Source organism: Aedes aegypti, chromosome 1 (assembly GCF_002204515.2).
Source record: "Aedes aegypti strain LVP_AGWG chromosome 1, AaegL5.0 Primary Assembly, whole genome shotgun sequence".
Classification (NCBI taxonomy): Eukaryota; Metazoa; Arthropoda; class Insecta; order Diptera; family Culicidae; genus Aedes; species Aedes aegypti.
The window spans coordinates 206,437,172-206,457,434 of record NC_035107.1 but is presented as its reverse complement, the minus strand read 5'-3'; the positions used below and the strand labels follow the sequence as shown (position 1 = coordinate 206,457,434).

The following is a 20,263-nucleotide window of genomic DNA, read 5'->3' as shown; positions in this document are numbered from 1 at the left end:
TTGATAACAACTTTTGGACTTAAGCACAATTGTGGGATACCTTGGGCGTTAACGGGTTAAAGCCATCCAATAGAATGCATGGGGAACACTGTTTAAAATCATTTTCAACTCAGGTAATGAAACACTTATATTAGGAGGAATATATAAACAAATAATATAAAAATGGTAGGGGAATTTGGGGTAAAACCGACACCCTACGCTTATTGATAAAATTTGTGTACTTTCGCTTGTTAAACGAAGCTAAAATTGTTGTAGAATCACATATTGGTTATAAATCTATCAATCCTTGCGATCGCTGGATGATATATTAAGGTTATATAGTGATTTAAATGGAATTGATATTTCATAATTTTTAGGTAAGACAATTGAGAGTGCGGGTAAGATCGACACCCTGTTGGGGTAAAACCGACACATCCACTTTGAGTGGAATTTATACGTTGTGAACATCACCATCACATTGAATATTTAAAAGAATGCTTTAGACATGACTTTCGACATTTATGACCCCTTCCTCCAAAGGATTATTCACATATTACGTAAATTATTAAGAAGAGGCCAAAAATCCACTAAATATGTGAATATTTCAAATGTCCCATGCTAAGATTATAAAGTTGGGGTGAATACAAATGGATATTATTCATTTGTGTTCATTGAATGTTTACGAAGATGAAGTTCTAGCGATTGATTGGTATTGAAAATAAATACTGTTTTATTTTAACAAATCAGAAAAGTGTAATTATTTTGAGACAATAAAAGCTGTCGAACCCTATGATCCGTAAATAAACAATAAGATTAATTTATGTGAAAATATTTCAAATTCTATTAATTCTACAAATTTATATGAGAAACGTTTCTTCAAGCTTCATCAAATAAGTTGAAACGTGATAACATTGAAATATGTTTTTTAATACTTAATGATGGCTTGTGGCAAGTCATACAGTGTCATATTTTACATGTTAACAAGTTCGCCATCCGTGAACTTCACTGGAATTCGAAAATAAAGACTCACATAAACTACAGAGAAAGTCTTACGATTAGAAAGATTCCCTGAAGTTAGATTATGAAACAAAGAAAGGTGTCGATTTTACCCCAAATGAAAGTGTCGATCTTACCCCAAGTGGACATTTATTTTTCAATAGCGTTTTCAGCTGTCGAAAAACCAAAAATTAATTTCTCCTTCTTGTTGTATTAACGTAATAATAGTAAATGATGATGTAGACGCAGAACAAATAATGACATTTTCAAAATTTCACATGCGAAATAGTTAAAGAATAACAGCGACATATTGCAACTGCTGTTGTTTCATTGTTATCCAATATGATTTTGTTGTTTATTTTGACAGTTTATTGGTAGCGTCAGTTGTAATGTCATTCGAAACACAACATTTCATAGGTTAAGATAGAGCGTGGTGGAAACTGCATGAAAATCTGCTCAAAACACGAAAAATCAAAGGGTGTCGAGCTTACCCACAGTGTCGGTTTTACCCTGATTTCCCCTAATCCATATGTTTTACAGAAATAATGACATGTTCAAATTGTACATTCAAAGCTAAATTAATGTACTTAAATTCAATACCACTATGAATACCGATCAAAACTCCTCCAAAAGGAACATCTCTATCTTTTCGAATTATATTAAATGATGGAATGCGTAATATTTTTGATTCAGTTAACCAAGTTTCATTTAAACAGAAAATATCAATTTTGTTAATAAAAATATAAGTAGTAGAACGCTAGTGGCGCTATTGGAGCTGTTGTACCAACATGAATTATTTTGTTAATACTTTCAATCGAAGTTTTTGATGGTTTGTTTAAAAGGAAAATAACCATCATCGTTTTACAAATGTTTAAAACCAGTTTTTTTGCTCAAAATCGAAGCGATGTTCATAAAAATCTATTATTGCATTGCAACTGCTATCCGTAATGCAATGATAGATTTTTATGAGGATTGCATTATGTTTGAAAGAAAAAACTGGCTTTTTTATTTTTGATGATTGCCAATAATTGAATGATGGATTCTTGAGCCTTTATGCCATGTTGTAGAGTATGTTTTATTTTGGTTTGATACTTATAGACCTTATAGACTACTCAGAGCGTGGCAAACCAGAGGATGCATGGTCACACGAACATTCACGACATTAGCATTCTAAGGCTAACGCTTCTACTATTTTGTCAGACTCTCAGTCTATCTGTTTTTAGAATTATGCTTCTACAGTTCCATTGTAAAATTGTCAAATAACTATTGAAATTCGAAGCCAGTACGATGAAAATAATGAAGGTTCAAAAAAAGTTTTAGTAATAACTGCTACATGTATGTTATTAGCTGTTAGAAAATAAAACAGCTCGCCCTCTTTACCGTTCAAAAACGAGCATTCATATTTAAAATGTTCAAAAAATTAGTATTGATCCATTAGTTGAGGCATTTGACTTAAGGGGGCAGGATCCGTCATTGATTTCGGAATTTTCAAAAGCAGTTTTTTTCATTTAAAATCAAGAAAATTTACAGGAAAATGTGTTCACTGTGTTCTTTTCTCCAAGCGAAACACAGTGAACACATTTTCATCGAATAATGTTTAGTTTTGAACAGAAAAACTGCTTTTGGAGTTTCGATAATGACGATGATTACGATGACGGAGCGTTGATCGTTAACTATCATATACTATCGGTCGACATTTTTCCATCCCATCTTTGATTTATTAAATTTCCTTATTTAGTTCATAACTTCAGTCCTGAACGACTTGTGGTCCACAACTACTTTTGTTTTGATCGAACTGCCGCATTCACTAGACGCGAAATTGCTTCTATGTATCCTCTTGCGGCTTGCTGCAGAAGCCGTGAGACGTTATCATCTGCCGACTAGGTACCAGGCGTCCGCGTCCCCATAATATCCCAAAGTTTGCATTCAGTTGATTTGGAATTTGGGAGAAGTGCGACGACGGACGGTTGGTCGGAACGCAATCACTGCTCGCTCAATTCATCGCGAACGCTAGTATAAATGCATCGCGCGCCAGTTGCCTTCGAACAGTCATTCGTCAGGCGTAGAACAAATCAGTCAGAGTAAGACGATCCTCGTCGCCAACGTGTTTCCTCGCTTGCTGTGGTGTGTGCTGGAAAACGGTTTTTACTTGCGTTTAGTCAAATTCAATCTTTGTGGTGAGATCGTTTGATCCTTTCTTAGCAACACTACTCCAAGGTGTCTTTTTGCGCGTCGAGTGTGCAGTCGGAAGGATAACAGGAAGTTTGCTCAAGAAGTGCACAGTTCGACGTTAACGGTAGAATCCGTAAATCGAAAAGTGAGTCTCTTTCGACTATTTGAAATGTTTCGAATGTATTCGTATCGGAAATAAATTTACATAACCGAAGGTGAAGGTCAGTGAAATGAAAACTTATTTTCACCGAACGAGTGCCAATATCGCCCCGTTCAATGTAAGCAGCGACTAGAGGGTGTCTACCCCGATGAGGGGGTAGTGAGTAAACAAAAACAGATGATCGTAGTAACTAAAAATGGGAAATGTGCGACATTGTGATTTGGTTGAGAAGCAAGCTGATGACGATGCAAATAAGATGAGCGCTGTCTTTGTTGGTTGTTTGATACGCCGAAGTTTAACTTCGACCTGTAAGATGATGACAAAGACGACAATGTGTAGTTGTACCTAAAGGGAAATGAATTTAGGCGTGAACAAACAAAGCACCAAAAAGGGTTTCATGGGTGGACATGTGCTGGAAATTTAGTGATTGGTTATCGATATTTGATTTCCGAATGAGGCAGCAGCAATTATCAAGATGCAGTGAAATGAGTCACGTACTCGTGCTCACTTAGTGTTTTCCAATAGCTAATCTACGTGAGCTACCCAAGTTTTACAATGGTACACGTGTTCTGTTATATTTCGACCTGTAAATTGGAGCCCGAAATATGTACGATGATATGATACGTTTCTATCGTAATCCCAAAAAGCAAGCCGTTAGATGTAAGAGTTACAGCAATACATACAAAAATTTCATGTTAGTGGTCATGCGACTCAAAGGTAAAGGGAGCCTTTAGAAGATTTTTGCAAATTATGAAATGAATAGGTGGATAGGCATCGCAAGAGAGCGACAAGATTAAAATTTTATAAGGTGGTGAAAATTGAGCAAGCAATGGAAGAGTCAGTAAGCATCGAAGCGTCGCTCCCTTGCGACGCATGTTTACCTATTAATTTCATCATTTGCAAAAATCTTCTACAGGCTCCCTTTACCTTTGAGTCGCATGACCGCTACAGCCATAACAAAACAATATAAAACAATCACGATCGATACCTTCTCCTATGTATAATAAATATCGACATGTTTTATTTTTCTAACGGTGAATTATTATAAAAAATATCAAAGTAAAAATCTTTTTGACTTTTTACAATCTTTTAGTTTACTTACTTTTTTGCTAGTCTAAAAACCCAGTAATTATTACCGGACAGGTTTTTTTGCAAGAGAATTTATGCAAAATTCCACTTGTATGCGGTATACCACTATAGTGTGAGATTTTTTTTCATATAAGAAGAATATATTTCTAGTCGACTTTCAAGAACGATTACGTATAAATTAAAAAGGTTTATAAATGAAAATTAAGGGGCCCAAATATCCGTAACGGTAAACGCGAAGCTTTTCAGCAAGACGAGGCTGAGGGCCGTGGGTTCAAATTCTGCCGGTCGAGTTTTTTTTATTGATTGAAAATTTTCTCGACTTCCCAAGGCATAAAGTATCTTCGTATCTGTCACACGATATACGGATGCAAAAAATGGTCAAGTGGCAAAGAATGTTCTCAGTTAATAACTGTGGAAGTGCTCTTAAGAACACTAAACTTAAAAGCAGGCTCTATTCTAATTAGGACGTAACGCTAGAAAGAAAAATAAATATGTTTTTAAATTAATTTCAAAACTTCTGACTATTTTTTCTACTTAACGAAACCACACTTAAAACTTTCAAGAGAACAAATCTATATATCCAAAAAACCGTATATTTACTGAAGGAGATCAATCAATCATGTTTTCGCAGAACGATGTTTGGTTTTCGCTCTAAAAATTCTTAAAGTGACTTGAATTCATTCTTCAAGTATTTCTTGATATTGTAGGCGAAGCATCTTCTGAAAATTATTCAGTATTTCTAAGTACAACAAAATTTGATTTGGCTTCTAAATTTGAATAGTTGTAATACTGGAATATCAAGTATGCATTTTATAGCAGTATGGGAAGAAACTTCTTCTTCATATTCTTCTTCTTCTTCTTCTTCTTCTTGGCATTATGTTCTCACTGAGACAGAGTCTGCTTCTCACATTAGTGTTCTTTATGAGCACTTCCACAGTTATCAACTGACAGCTTCCTTTGCCATTTTCACATTCGTATATCGTGTGGCAGATACGATGAAACTCTATGCCCAGGGAAGTCAAGGAAATTTTCATTACGAAAAGATCCTGGACTGACCGGGAATCGAACCCTCAGCATGGCTTTGCTTTGTAGCCGTGGACTCTAACCACCTAGCTAAGGAAGGCTTCGTGGGAAGAAACTATAATTTCTAAAAATGATCAAAAACTAAAAAGTGCTTATTTGAGGCTGAAATGTTGTACACAGTGGCGTAGCAAGAGTTTTCGGGGCCCGGTGCGGAGTCATATTCGGGGGCTCTTTAAAATAGGGGCTTGTGCCGCTAACATACAATTGACATGTGACTAGTCAAGTAATAGAAATCATAATATCCTTTCAATCAATATTGATATTTGATTTTGGAAATAATAGAAGCTATGCTCATCGAATTGTTGGCGTATTTTCTAACGTTTTATTTAAAAAAAGAGGAGAAGATCTTTTAAACTACATGTCGTCTAACAACATAGACATATGTAATAGAGGTGATTCTCCTACTTTTGTAAACTCTATCCGACAAGAGGTTCTTGATCTCACGATCTGTAGCGACCTGCTATCGGAGAAGATTGTGAACTGGCATGTTTCTGATGAAGAATCATTGTCAGATCATAAACAAATCCGGTTCGATTTTAAAGCTGGATCAGAAATAACAGAAAGGTATAGAAACCCTAAAAAAAACAATTGGGATCTCTATCGTTTTCATTTAACGAATAAGAATTCGTATAACGGTGAACAGTTCACGACTGTTTCACAACTGGAAAATGCCTCTAATGGGATCATTGACCAAATGGTCTCATCTTATCATGCTAGCTGTCCTATTCAACAAAGGTCATCTAACAGGGATGTGCCATGGTGGAATGACAAGCTGGCAGGATTGAGGAAGAAATCCAGGCGGTTTTCCAATAGAGCAAAGATCACTTTAGATTGGGTTGAATACAAAAAGCCCTAACAGAATACAACAGAGAACTATGGCACGCCAAACGTAAGGACTGGAGACGGGTATGTGAAAGCATCAACAACGCTCCTGCAGCTGCAAGGCTGCACAAATCCCTTTCAAAAGACCATTCAAATGGTCTAGGTAGCCTTAAAAAAGAAGACGGCAGTTATACTGTTGACTCTTCTGAAACACTAGAAGTAAGGATGAGAACTCATTTCCCTGAATCGATCACATATTCGGATGAAGAACAGGTCTCAGATGAGGCAATACATGTATGGTCGATAAATGACTATCAGAAAGCTTGTGAAAAGCGCAGTCCCACTGTGTTCCAAGCTGAAATACAAGCCATCATTAACTGTACAAATGTTTGTCTCAAAAGAAACTATAGGTTTGCAAAGATCTGTGTTTTCTCGGACAGTCAAGCAGCTTTGTATGCTCTAAAGGCATTCACATGTAGATCAAAGTTAGTGTGGGAATACATTCTTTCGCTGAAGCAATTGGCCAGTAGGAACGAAGTTACATTGTACTGAGTGCCCGGTCATTGTGGAATTGAGGGGAATGAAATCGCCGACAATCTAGCAAGACAGGGTGCAGCTTCGAGCTTTGTTGGCCCTGAACCGTTCTGTGGTGTTCCTGAGTGCACTTTCAGGATGAAACTGAAAAATTGAGAAGTGTCCATGGTAGAATCCAATTGGAACGCCACGGATACATCCAAGCAAGCGAAAAGATTCATAAAACCCAGTCTAGCTAAAGCCCGGGCTATACTAAATCTTAATAAAGGATATCTTAGGGTAATAACTGGCCTGATGACCGGTCACTGCCCAAGTAATTATCATCTTAAAAAGATAGGAAAAATCCAATCCTCTGAATGTCGTTTTGGTCAAGCTGGAAACAAAACAGCTGAGCATTTACTCTGCAACTGCGGAGCACTGCTTAATCAATGAATGTTAACATTTGGAAAAGGGTTATTAGAGCCCTTGGAAATTTGGCAAGGTAGTCCTAATAGGGTAAAAGACTTTTTAAAACGAGTTGTGCCCAATGTCTATCACATCTCAATTGTGAAAGGATATTTGATGAGAACTAATTAAAATAAAGGTAATACCACAATTTTCCTAAATAATGGAAGCAGTGGTTAAAAGGCTCTACAGATGAGAAAATTTTTTTTTAATTTTTTTATTAGTATCATTCCAAACATTACATTCATTTCTTATAGTTAGGTGTTCTGTGTTATTAGATAACACTATAATCCTAATTTGGTAACACAAATTTAAGATTTTATTAACATTTTGTTAACAACATGTTACATTTCATTTGCCGTAGTAGTTCAGATTTTTCACAGGTGAGTTGATTTCACCTGCTTATAAGAGAAAAAAAACGCTTTGAATATACTTAACCTAACTTAACCTAAACACATAACGCATTAATCGTGGCAATAGAAGATTGTAGCGATTTTTTCCTGGAATTATTAATGATTTTATTTGACACTTGTTCCAATGTTTCAACATTGGATATTCTATGTAACTCATTGGTGCTATACCAGGGAGAAAGCTTCAGAATCATTTTCATGATTTTATTTTGAATTCTCTGCAGAGCTTTCTTCCTGGTATTACAACAGCTAGTCCATATTGGTACAGCATACAACATGGCTGGCCTGAAAATTTGTTTGAATATCAAAAGCTTATTCTTAAGACAAAGTTTTGATTTTCTTTTAATAAGGGGATAGATACATTTTACATATTTATTACATTTGGATTGAATGCTCTCAATGTGATTTTTGAAAGTTAAATTCTTATCTAGCATGAGCCCTAGATACTTAACTTCATCTGATCAATTTATTGGAACCTGTGTCATCCGCAAAGAAAGATTTTTGACATCCCTGAGGTAACTCAGGTAAGTCGGATGTGAAAATATTGTATAATATTGGTCCCAAAATGGTGCCTTGGGGAACACCAGCTCTTACAGGAAGTCTTTCAGATCTGGAGTTCTCCCAAGTAACAATTAGCTATAAAAGCGTTTGAGCAGCTTCAAATTGTTACCTGGGCTGATAATTACCCTGAAGCGTACGATTAAAAAAAATCGTTTTATTTAGGAATCAAAACGTCAATCAATGAAGAGACAATTTTCAGTCTGTGCGTTATATGACGAAACGACCACTTAAAGGTTGATAGCGGGTAAGAGTCTTAAAATATGCACTTTACAGACCACATGTCAGAAAAACAGGACCAAAAGGTGACTAAACAGCAATCACGTTTTAATAAGCATTTCTCAAATATTTGAACACAAATTCTTTCGAAGAAGAAGAATTAAGAATTCATTGAAAAATAAAACTACGAATTTCATCTAAGATTCGTTTCAAATTTTCTCAAAGAAGTGATGTTTCTCGAAATTCATTTAGCGATTCTTCTATAGATTTCATAAATTATTCCACAGATTTTCTCGGTGATTTAAAAGATTCTTTTCTTATGTTCACTCAGAATTTCTTTAATATTCCGACTAGAAATTTTGTCAAATGCTACTTTGAGCGACTTCTCCTAAGTTTCCTTCAACAAGTTCTTCAGAGTTTTTTCCCAGCGATTTCATCCAGGATTTTTCTTGGAATATCTCCAAAGAGATACATAAGCAATTTTTTAGAAAAAAAACCGGAAGAAACTAAATCCTAAAGATATCATTGATCATGCAGAAAAACATGCTCATTTTCTACAAGAGAGAAGTCTTGAAGATTTTCGGATTTCTTCTGGACTCTTGAGAAAGTCTTGGATAAGTCTCACGAAAAACTGGAGAAATTGCATCAAAAAATATTCAATGAATATTTAACTTCAGGAGAAAGTTTTGAAAAATCCCCGGTTTAATTTTTATGAAATTCCTGAAAAAAGTTATAATAGATATTGTGGAATAATCCCTGAAATTTATTTATGGAGCAATTCCTAGGATAATCATTGGGGGAATTCTTGAAGTAATAGTTCTAAAAAGACATTGCATTTAAAAAAAAAACGACATGAGAGCTTTTTTTTATGGAATTATTGTATGATTCCTTTGAAAATTTTCTACATGAATTTCTCCAACCCTAAGATAAACCTTTGTAGATTTTGCTGGAAGCAGTCCTGTAGATTTGTACAATTATTAATCTCAAAAAGTAATACTGCAGAAAACGGTAGATTTTTTTTTGCAAGTATCTTTCTAGGTTATCCTGTAAAAATTTATGGTTGAATTAGCAGTATAATTCCATTGTTGGAGTTCTAAAGCATTTCCTTGACGAAATACTGACGAAATTCATCTTAGAATATCTTGAGAAATCATTTAACAATTTTCAAGACGAATTCCTGAGAGAATCACTAGAGTAATCTTTATAATCCCTGAATGAGTCTTTGTACGTATTCCTGAAGGAAGCTCTAGATGATTCACTAGAAGAATTCCTGATGATTTTCCATAAGGAATCCATCTGGAATTTCAAGAATACATCAGAATTTATTTCAATGCGGAAAATGACAAAAGTGACTTCAGATACTGTATTGTGAAAACAACTATAAACACCTTTGTTCACGTTATCGAAAAATGCTTTGGTATTTTTCAAGAATGTATGAAATATTAGCTTAGCTTAGCTTAGACTGACTACACAAATCAATGTTTGCTATTGCGTGATTGACCGAGGTCAGTGAAGATGCACAAAGAATCAACTAGAAGTTCGGCTGAGATTGGCCATAAACTTCTTCAGTGTGCATAATTCAGTGCATCTATTTATACAGGGTCAATAACGGCGCCGGCCACGTCCTTGCAGTCGGGTGGGATTGGGGGAAGGAATGTTAGTGCGTAACCTTTGCTATTTGGAGACCGTGTTTGACTCTGCATCTCCACAAAGGTTACTGGGAGGGATTTTTGTTAATGGGGAGGATCGTTGGGTCACAGGAATCACTTTGATAAGCGATTATACCATGATAAACAAGTATTTGTGAGATATAAATATGCCTTTGAATATAATATTTTCAATTGATATGAACAATTTCCAAGTAGAAGAAAATAATGTCGAACTTAAAGTGACGAACGATTTAAAGTTTGTTGAACAATTATCTAAACGCATCATTCCTACAGCAGTAAGGACGAAAGTATGTGTTATCATATTTTACTCATATGAAAAGTAAAAAAAACTCGATTGACTGGACTATCACAGAACACTTTTATGCCGACACTTGTAGTGGCAAACCATTCAAAGTTTGTTGAACAAAAGAAAAACTTTTGCAAATCTACACTCATAGTGTCAAACCATCCAAAGTTTTTCTTCAATTACATAAACAAAGGTAGAAGGAAAGAGGTTTTTGAAAAAAAATGTGAAACATAAATAGTTAATAAATCAGAGTTTATACCGACACTCATAGTGACGAACCATTCATAGTTTGTTGGAAAATCATATTGCCATTTCAACCGTTCAGCGTAGTCATACAAAGTTTACAGATTTGAAATAAAAGCATGAAACGAGCTCACCAATTGATACTTCATCCTTGACTGAGCAGCAACAATCCACTTTCAGCTTCACGTAACGTAACAATCCGACGACACAATGAAAAAACTCTTGCTTGTTCGAGCCTTTTCAAGAACGTATAAAATATTGAGTACAAACATTTGCTTTAAAAGGCATGGGGACCGGCTTGGTTCAGAATGTGGCTTATAATTATAAGTTTACAACCCAGTTCCTGGCTTCCTCGGCCTACAGTAACTAAAGAGCCCCGGATATTCGTTTAACAGAATAATGTATATTTGAATCCAAATCTCTGTGTGATGTTATAAAAAGGGGGGCCGCTACATATGTATTACTAATTCAGATCCCATTCAAACCTGATCCTCCCTGCCTGTATACATATTTGTTAGCTAAAACCGAATATCTAATGCTATGAAAAATTATTATCACGATTTTGGGGCCCCTAAGATCCCAGGGCCCGGTGCGGACCACATCCACCGCATTCCCCTAGTTACGCTACTGGTTGCACCCCCCTAGCTACGCTACAGCTTATATCGCATATTGGGTAAATAGTCAGAAAATAATTCTGATAGAAGTTAGAAGATAGAAGCTCATATATAATCTCAATATGACTGTTATGCGGTTACAACTACCAATGTGACAAAACAATTTGATATTTTTTCGAATTTTCTCACGCTAAGATCAATCTACCCAAATATGGGTATAGTTTACCCATAATCACCGGAAAGTGCACACACTCATTTTATGGGTAAATCCTACTTTACCCATATATGAGTTCAACTGCGTTTCCTTTAACACTTGTTGTATTTTGTACAACATTGATGGAAAAACCTCGCTTTTCGTTCACAAGAGCTGCGTGGTGGCTCTGACGGTAGCAAACTGCGCGACGACTGGAAGGTTAAATGGGTATACTGATTTACTCATAAATGGGTAAACTATTTAACTCATAAATAGGTAATTGCAAATGGTTTGTTTTGTATTGTTTCTAAAATTGATGACGAAGTTCAGTGATATATATTCAAAGATTGTATTCCTTTATTATATTCTATATGTATAATAAAATAAAAAAGAATGTAGCTTAAAACGTCCTTGATTCTTCCGGGATACTTGAAATTATGATTGCAGAGTAAATGCATCAGAGGTTTTTAAAAATTATGATGAGAACTGTAAAAGTAAATTTGAGGATTTATTCCGAGGTTTATTCAAGATACCTAGAGAAATTAAACTAATGATGAAACTGAGAAATTTACCTGTAAAATTCGACGATCCTGCTAGGCTGACATGATTCTTACTGCGGAATTCATTTTTGAACATTATCTCTATAAAGAAAAAGAATCCATGAATAATAATCATCTTAAACATTACTTAACAAAAGAAATACTTACTGAACAATAGGCATTTCGATAGAAAAACAAGAAATTTTGATAAAAACAGAGGACATGGTTTAGGACTGAATTTGAAGTGGAAGTTGTTTTGATATTAATGAATAATGATTTTTTTTTTCATCCAATTGTGGGTAATCGCAATTACCCATAAATAGGTGAACTTTTCTTACTTGTAATATGAGTGAATTCTACCAATTTTTCTCAGTACAATTCACCCATAAAAAAGGTTTTGCATCAACAACCCAAAGGTGCGTAAAACAACTACCTATTTATGAGTAAACTGATCTTAGCGTGTTAAGCAATCTCACAGATGTCAGGAGTTGATCTAAAGTGTTTATCATTTGATGACTCTCCATGCACAGTATTAACTCGAAATTGACAAAAATGTCGGATGTGACAAATATGCAGTTATGGGCACGATAGAGTGTGATCGTCAAACACAAATAAAAAAACAGGTTTGATTTTAACAAAAAAGTTCCATCTTTAAAGTGAATTTTTGTTTTTTTCAGGATTTCGTTTTGATACGTGTGTTTGTTTTTTTTACGTGAAAATTGCTATTTTTGATCTAACCAAACGCGAAATAAAAACATATCAGTGTCACAATCACAAAAGGTTCTTGGCAAGAATTTTGCCTGACTGCAGCAGGAATTGTACCTACACTCCTTACCACGATATGCCTAAATGATTGATGACACTAGCCACACGGTCACGAAGTCCACGTTTACCGACCAATGGATTATAATAAAATTGTAGCACAATTATGTAAAAAATTGTTACAAATAAGAATTTTGTTCAATTTTTGTTAGAATCTTATTTTTTTTTAGAAAATTTTGTTATAATTCATTTACGTAAAGTAACAAAATGAGTTATGTTTTTGTTTGATTTGAAACATAATGATTTATATTTTTGTTCAAATTATAACATATTCTGTTGCAATTTCGTTTAGTGTGGAGGATATTTCGTTATATTTTTTTTTATTTTAACTACTAACCAGCCAAAATTATATCATATTTTGTTAGAAAAAGAAAACGCGATAACTGAGTAACAAAATCTGTTACAACTCTGTTGTAATCTACTGATCGGGTTTGAATATTTTTTATATTAATTTGCGTCCTGTGGATAAAAAATTCGTTTTGGACAATAAATTTTGAAACTATAACTATATAACAGGATCGTATTTTAACCTTGTGGTAAAGTCCACGGCTGTGAAAGTGCTCAGAACACGAAGAAGGTTCTGCCCCAATGGGGACGTGATGTCAAGAAAAAGAGGAAGAGGGATGATAGCGATGAGCTTATAAATTTGTAAAATCATTCGAAATGCCAAACATGTAAATAGACACAAAAGATCATCACAGTATTATGAAATAAATATATTCAAGAAAATAAAGAAATAATCAAATAGGAAAAATTTTACATGTTCAGTGTTTACATTATTGATTCGTCTTGGAGATAAACGGATAGTGATTACTTACCAGCCCTGACAATGATCTATTGTGTGACACGATGCAACTTTTTATGGCAGTGTCAAGTTCAGAATCGACCACCTGATAACGAGGAACGTCCGTCACAGTTGATGATGCTCCATTAGGCCAAAGCCTTTTAATTACCTATATACTCTCACCTCAATGCCAAATGCATTTGTCTTACGAAGTGCATGGTAGAACAATAATGTACTTTAACGTTACGTATCTACGGTGGTGGTTAGACGATGGGCACGTACGCCCACCCGTTCTAACTTTGCTAGTACTAGAGACAGTAGAGCTATTTATGTAAATTGCATATATTTGATATATAAATAATGTGATGTAATTTTGAGTAAAAAAAAACATGTGAAATTGTAATTCAAAAACATGTAAAATTGTGTTATATGTCACGTTATCTCACAGGATTCCGATATATTACATGACATGTAATTTAACATTTAATGGTGTTCAAGCAATTGAAGTTTAGACCACAGACTGTGTTTAGACGTTTCATTTAAGTAAATATTCATGACTTATAAGGCAATCCCTGTGCATTCAAAACCGTGTGCTACATTCACCCCAACTGCTGCACAGTATTTCGATCGGCCGAAATCGTACACTTAATTCTGTAGCACCTTTAAACGTGAATGGTGTCTTAGGACGAAAATTTTCTAAAATTATAGCGCATATATTGACGGTAAATGTCAGTACGAAACTTTGCCACGGGCGGCGCTGTGAAACTATATTTTTTTGAAATGACGATCTTTAAATATGATGTCTTCGGCAAAGTTGTAGATAATTCAAATACAAACAACTTTGCCAAAGACGCCTAGTGTGTATTCAGCCACATTTCCAAAATACGGGAGTATTTTATGAACGACCCCCTAAAACTAGATTTTCTCGTATATTTTGAAAATGCGAAGTTTCCGATAGCAACAATGTTCTACAAAATTGTGTAAACAGTCAAATTGAATCATTCTCTAGAAGACACTAGGTTTCTAAATATCAAGGAAAAGCAGTTACAACCATTTAAGTGCAAAAATCAGTCATTTTTGGGGTCCGTGTATTTATTCGTGTGGCGGGTGGTGGCAGATGAAACCTAGAAGTATTCATAATACATCATTAGTAGTTGTAAATGTCGATAGTGTTATTAGTATCCACGAGTATCCCTTTTACTTAAAGGAAGTTTCATCAATGACTCTTAATACCCTGTAGTACTTAGTTATATGATGGGTAGAGGGCTATGTGACTACAAATTTCTGCTTTTTCTTCTTCTTGACACATTCTTCATCATTACGCACAACCAATAGGTTCCAAATACATTTTTGAAGAAAGTTCTTAATCTCGAGAAATGACGCTTTACGAAATGGCTTGCCCTACAACTATTTTTTACTTGAGAATTTTGCGTTTTTTCGTACATTCCAAGTAACCCAATAGCACTTCAAGATCGTCATTAAAAAAAAATAGTTTCGCAGCGCCACCCGTGGCAAAGTTGCGAACTAACATTTACCGTCAACATATGCGCTACAATTTTAGAAAATTTTCGTCCGCAGACACCATCCCGAAAAAATCACGTTTAAAGGTGCTACAGAATTAAGTACACGATTTCGGCCGATCGAAATACTGTGTGCTGATTGCCCTAATTGTAATAAGCGTACTTGAACATGAACCCTGCAATTACCCATCATACTCCCGTAGAGATCTAGATCTAATCTAATATTCTGCACATTTACCCACAATCAGATAATTTGCCTTTGCAGGTCATCTCCGTGTCACTTCACTTCCAAGTCGTAATACAAGCAAACCCGCCTACTACCGGCCTTACGAGACACGTTTTGTTATGCCTCCAAAGCCTGCTAGATGCTTATATCTATTCTAGTAGGTAGTTCTCCAGTTGCTCTCTCATATCTCACCGAATGATGGATTCTAATGAAATGACTGCACTCTATGATGCACACGTTTAATACTGTTTACAGGCGATAAATAATACGCAGTTTTTGAGTCGTTCCGTCAGAACCGCACCTGACCCGCCTTAGATGCACTCATCCCTTATATGTAGATTATAGAATAGCCAATACTATGTAGGTAGATATGTACGACCAAACGTACAGAGAAATGAAGTGGCTTGACGCGTTGATTTATCACCGAACGAGTTTTTCTACATTTTGCTAACATCAGCTGTGTTGTCAGTAACAATGCAAATGCCTTAAATGCAAATTAAATAAACGATGCAGTTCTAAACGACGTACCGAGAAGTTATAGTTTAGTTCGCTCAGATAATTTTGGGAATTTATGGAACTGTGTGCTAGTCTGTATTGTTAGGTTCCTTGCCCAATGATTTTCCAGTAAAGCTTCTAAAGTTTAACTCACAAATAAAAGCGACATCTTTAAAATAAATTTAAATTTGAGGCTTGTGTTGATATTTTCCATTGGCGGATCTTTCGAATATTTTCCGCCTTACGGTAGCCGCAAAGTTCTTCCACAGCTGTCAAAGTTCTACGGCAGGCTTGAGAATCATTCGATCATTGAATCAAAGCATCTAATCATAGTAGAACTGTGCCAGTGGTAGAGGTAGTAGCGTAGCAGTAACGTTGAGGAGTAAAAATGACAAAAAGATAAAGATTGTATCTGAATACCTCGTGATAAAATCATAGAATCTTTATAAAAAGCATTACCTCTGTTATTGAAACATGTTCCAGTAATAGTGATATTTGTTAACATCTGTACACATAATAATAGTTAACATTGATTTCCGATAAGATTCGCTATTAAAGGAACGTACCACTATCAACGCTGCAAAGGAGCAAACATGTTAAGGCTAAAAACTTTTCGTGGAAATGTGGCATTCGGGGAAGTAGCATGCGGATAACTGGCGTTCGGGGAAACGACATTTGGTTTCCAATTATGAATGGCTACCCTGCACATTTTTATATTACGCATTTTCAGAACACATATTTTTTTTTTAAAATGTCTCATATGCCACACGCACTTTGGCTAGTTTTTCACCGGGAATTTGTTTAACTGATATAGTCGCATGCTTTTATATCGTTATCGGCACTCGACACCTGCTGAAAAAAAAAAATAAAAAAATCGAAGTTGTATGTACCGTTGTCTGTGATAATTCCAAGTAATCTCATCCTATATGAAGTAGCATTCACAAGGGATAGTTAATTTTCACACTACAATTCTCACATTGTTTGACGAATATAAAACACACAGTTCAATGTCGAACCTTCTCTAGTGGGTAAAATTGGTTTGAAAGAATAAGTTAGATCTCTTAACTCTTAAAGATAGAAGTTTCGCATCCAACAAACGGAATACTATCGGCCAAATGGATTTAGAAGAACTACAGCCAAATGATAGGGTAAATCATTGCAAGTGAGTACATAATACAGTTACCAGTGAAGCTATGAGCATAGCAGAGTGTTGTTTTCGGCGATACAAACCAAAAGTCCTTATGGCTTCAAGGTCCAACGTTTTAATGGACAGTCAGTGAGTTCCATACCAAATGCCCAAGTTAGGGACTCGGTATCTCAGCTTCTGATAGTTTGAATGGGCTGAAATTTGAATGAAGAACTACAAACAACCTGGAGTTTTGTCCCGTAGAAAATTTGTTGCATTGTAGTAATTTCCCAAAGGGTTGATCAAAGACAAATGTAAGTAACCGAGAGATTTTTTTAATTCAGTTATAAAACGGCAAATTATGGATGACTAGTTTGATCGGCAAAGTTGTCCACTTTCAGAAGTTACGCAAATTTGCGGAACACACCACACAGAAAAACATCCGTTCTCGTATACGTGAACAGCAGTCGTGAACTCGTCAACATGCAAAAATACACCGTGAACTAGATCATGTATATGAAAGTGTTGCCTAGTTCTGAGAGCGTTCATGTAAACATGATGGCAGTTCACGGTCTATTTTTGACAGTTCACGTTTTCCAGAACGATTTTTTGAGCGTGCAGCCACCCACAAATTACCGTAATTAGTTAATAATTCAATTTAAAAATCGCTTGCTTACTTACTTTTGTCTTTGAACAATTATCTGCAGTTAATGCAGCATGGGGCTGACAAAATCGGAGCATTACTGTATACTCAAAATTCAAATTTTCTTAAATAAAAAGCATTAACAGTGCTCTCCGAACTATCACTTCGAAATTGCCGTGGATTGTATTAAAAATATTTTATTCTTAAGTGTCCTAGACCAACTCATTGCCTAGTTCCGCTTATTTTTTCCGCCTTTTTCCGGGTTTTTTTTTCAGAAGATTTATTAAAGATATGCCCTGTTGTTTCCCAATACCCAAGAAATTCTCCAGAAATTCTTAGGATACCCCTCAAAAATCCTTCATTTTCATCAGGGAATCCAGAACATCATTGAAGAGCAGAATTATCAAAAATATTCTTTGAAAGAATCTGTTCGATAACACAGCGCAACAAAAAATGACATTTTTGCGTGTCTCAAGGATCAAATTATGTGTCTCTACTAGATTTGGGGTTTCTGAATCTGATGCCGTTCTCAGAAATTTCCCAGCACGTCACAATTTTTAGCTACAGGTCGCCAAAGTTGTATAAAACATTGGTGTTATGATGTTTACCTAAAATTTGAAGTATATTTTATCAAACTTTTTTGTGATCTTATCCACCAAGCATGCAAAAGAGGACTTAAACTTTCGTTTTAGATATATTTTGGTTGAAATTTCACGATTAAATTTAGATTATACCGATCTTTTTTCAACATGCTTGCAGTCTCCATACAAAATTCGTTTCTCTTATATGGCAAAATTCAATACTTTTCTAAACCATCAAAAAATAACTTTTCCACTTCAAAATTATTATGAACTTCGATGATCAGTATTGTTATACACATAAAGTTTGAATTCTGTGGCAAATTAAGCAAATAAATTGCCTTACAAGCTGGCAAACTTGCATGCAAGTTGGCTGAAATAGTAATTTTTTGCATTTTCAATAACCAATATCTCAAAAACTAGACGTGCTATGATATTTCTGTAAACGGCAATGGATTCAGCAACCCTTAATTAAGTATATAGAGATATTTTGATGCTGGAGACAAAAACGTGTTCCGCAGTGTAATCTATTGACGTTTGTTGAGAATACTTTTGGATATACTCATATAAGAATTCTTAGAGGAGTTCCTCGGACCATTTCTGAAGGCACGACAAATTCAAGAGGAACATCAGAATACTTATTATTAGCGCATTATTCAATCTCTCAATGCTTTCAGTCAAGAATATTAAGATATATTCATCGGGGAGAAAACCTACGTAATTTATATCGAAATCCTAAAAAAGTAACTAAAACAAATTAGCTGTAACGAAACATCGTGAACACCCTAAGAAAAAAATGAAAGCAGTTTGGGAAAAAAAATTTAAAAGTATTCCTGAAATAATCCTAGGAATTCCAAATGCAATTCTTGGAGAAAATCAAGACTGAAAGAATTTCTCTAATATTTTTTCAAGAATCAGGGAGTATGGAGATGAGGAACTTGTAGGGGAAATTTTAAAAGAGTTCACGGAGAAATATCTGAAAAAATGTGTTTAAGAATTTCGATAGGAATTTGTTAGAAATCGATGTGGAATTCCTTGGAGCAATTCTCCAAGAAAGTTCTTTGGCAATGCCTAGCATTTTACCTGGGAAAAGAAATTGCCAAATTTAAGCACAACTTTCTTCCACTAAAAAGCATGATGGATGATCGTAATAGTGTTGCGTCTTATATAAAAAAAGTTCTAATAATGTTTAAGCAGCAAGGAGTCCAAAATTGTTTATGCCTAAAATTTGTGAAATTATATCTGAGGTAATTCAGTAGCTGAGTACATCTTTGCTCATACGAATTTCCAAGTTTGGAAAGTAATAGGTACTCAATTGCAATCAACTTGAATAAGCGCTCCAGAATGTTATCTGACAGGTATATTTCAGTAAAGACGAATTCCATGTCAAATCGGTCGGTCACAGAACTCGACCATCTTCGATTTGCAGTAAATTTTACACTAATTCTAACACGAAACTGTTGATTTTGAAGAAAAATATTGTATGAAGAAGTTGTAGTGAACCGCTTGGGCTACAAGAAAAAGTTATACACTGAAACAATAGTTTATGTTTTTTTTCATGAAAAATTCAGTAATAAAACTTAAATTTTAATGTACACGAAGCCCCATTTTTAATAGTTTTAAAATTTTCACCATAGAATCTTCATAGAAAACTGATGTGTGGACAAAGTTTCATGGTGCAAAATTTTTGTATAAAAAAGTTTTTCTAAATTTCGTCGATATTTTTTTTAATTCGGTCGATTTTTAAAAGTGCGTGTGACAAATACGTTCTGATTATACAATAAGAATCTTGAAATGATTAAAAACCATAATGATTATCTGGATAGTCTCTCTAGAAGTAGCCATTTTCGAATTACACCTGATTCTTTTTTTGCACGGATTTTTCTACACGGCCGTGCAAAAAAGTTTCCATACATTTTTTTCCACCAAAACTATATTTTTGGATGAAACATCGAGAAATGGTGTTACTTTTTTGTACGGTTTTCGAAATTTTGAACTGAAAACTTTTTTTGCACGGTACGCGCAAAAACAGAATCGGGTGTGTATCAAGTTTAATGC

The 20,263-nt window shown here is 35.0% G+C and overlaps 1 protein-coding gene across 3 annotated transcripts in view; it reads left to right on the top strand.

Moving 5' to 3' along the window:
• The first annotated feature begins 3,010 nt into the window (after positions 1 to 3,010).
• The window catches only part of LOC5577984 (glutamine synthetase 2 cytoplasmic), a 30,578-nt gene continuing 13,325 nt past the window's right edge, over positions 3,011 to 20,263 (top strand). The window contains exons 1-2 of one of the 3 annotated variants that reach the window (XM_021857331.1): positions 3,020 to 3,149; positions 3,193 to 3,292. Coding sequence is in view for 1 of the 3 variants with exons in the window: in XM_021857330.1 (XP_021713022.1) it covers positions 16,974 to 17,020 (47 nt within the window). In the remaining 2 variants the exon portion in view is untranslated. Of the gene's footprint in view, positions 3,293 to 16,958; positions 17,021 to 20,263 lie in introns of those variants that run through there. The other 2 variants (XM_001656670.2, XM_021857330.1) reach the window with 2 other exon arrangements.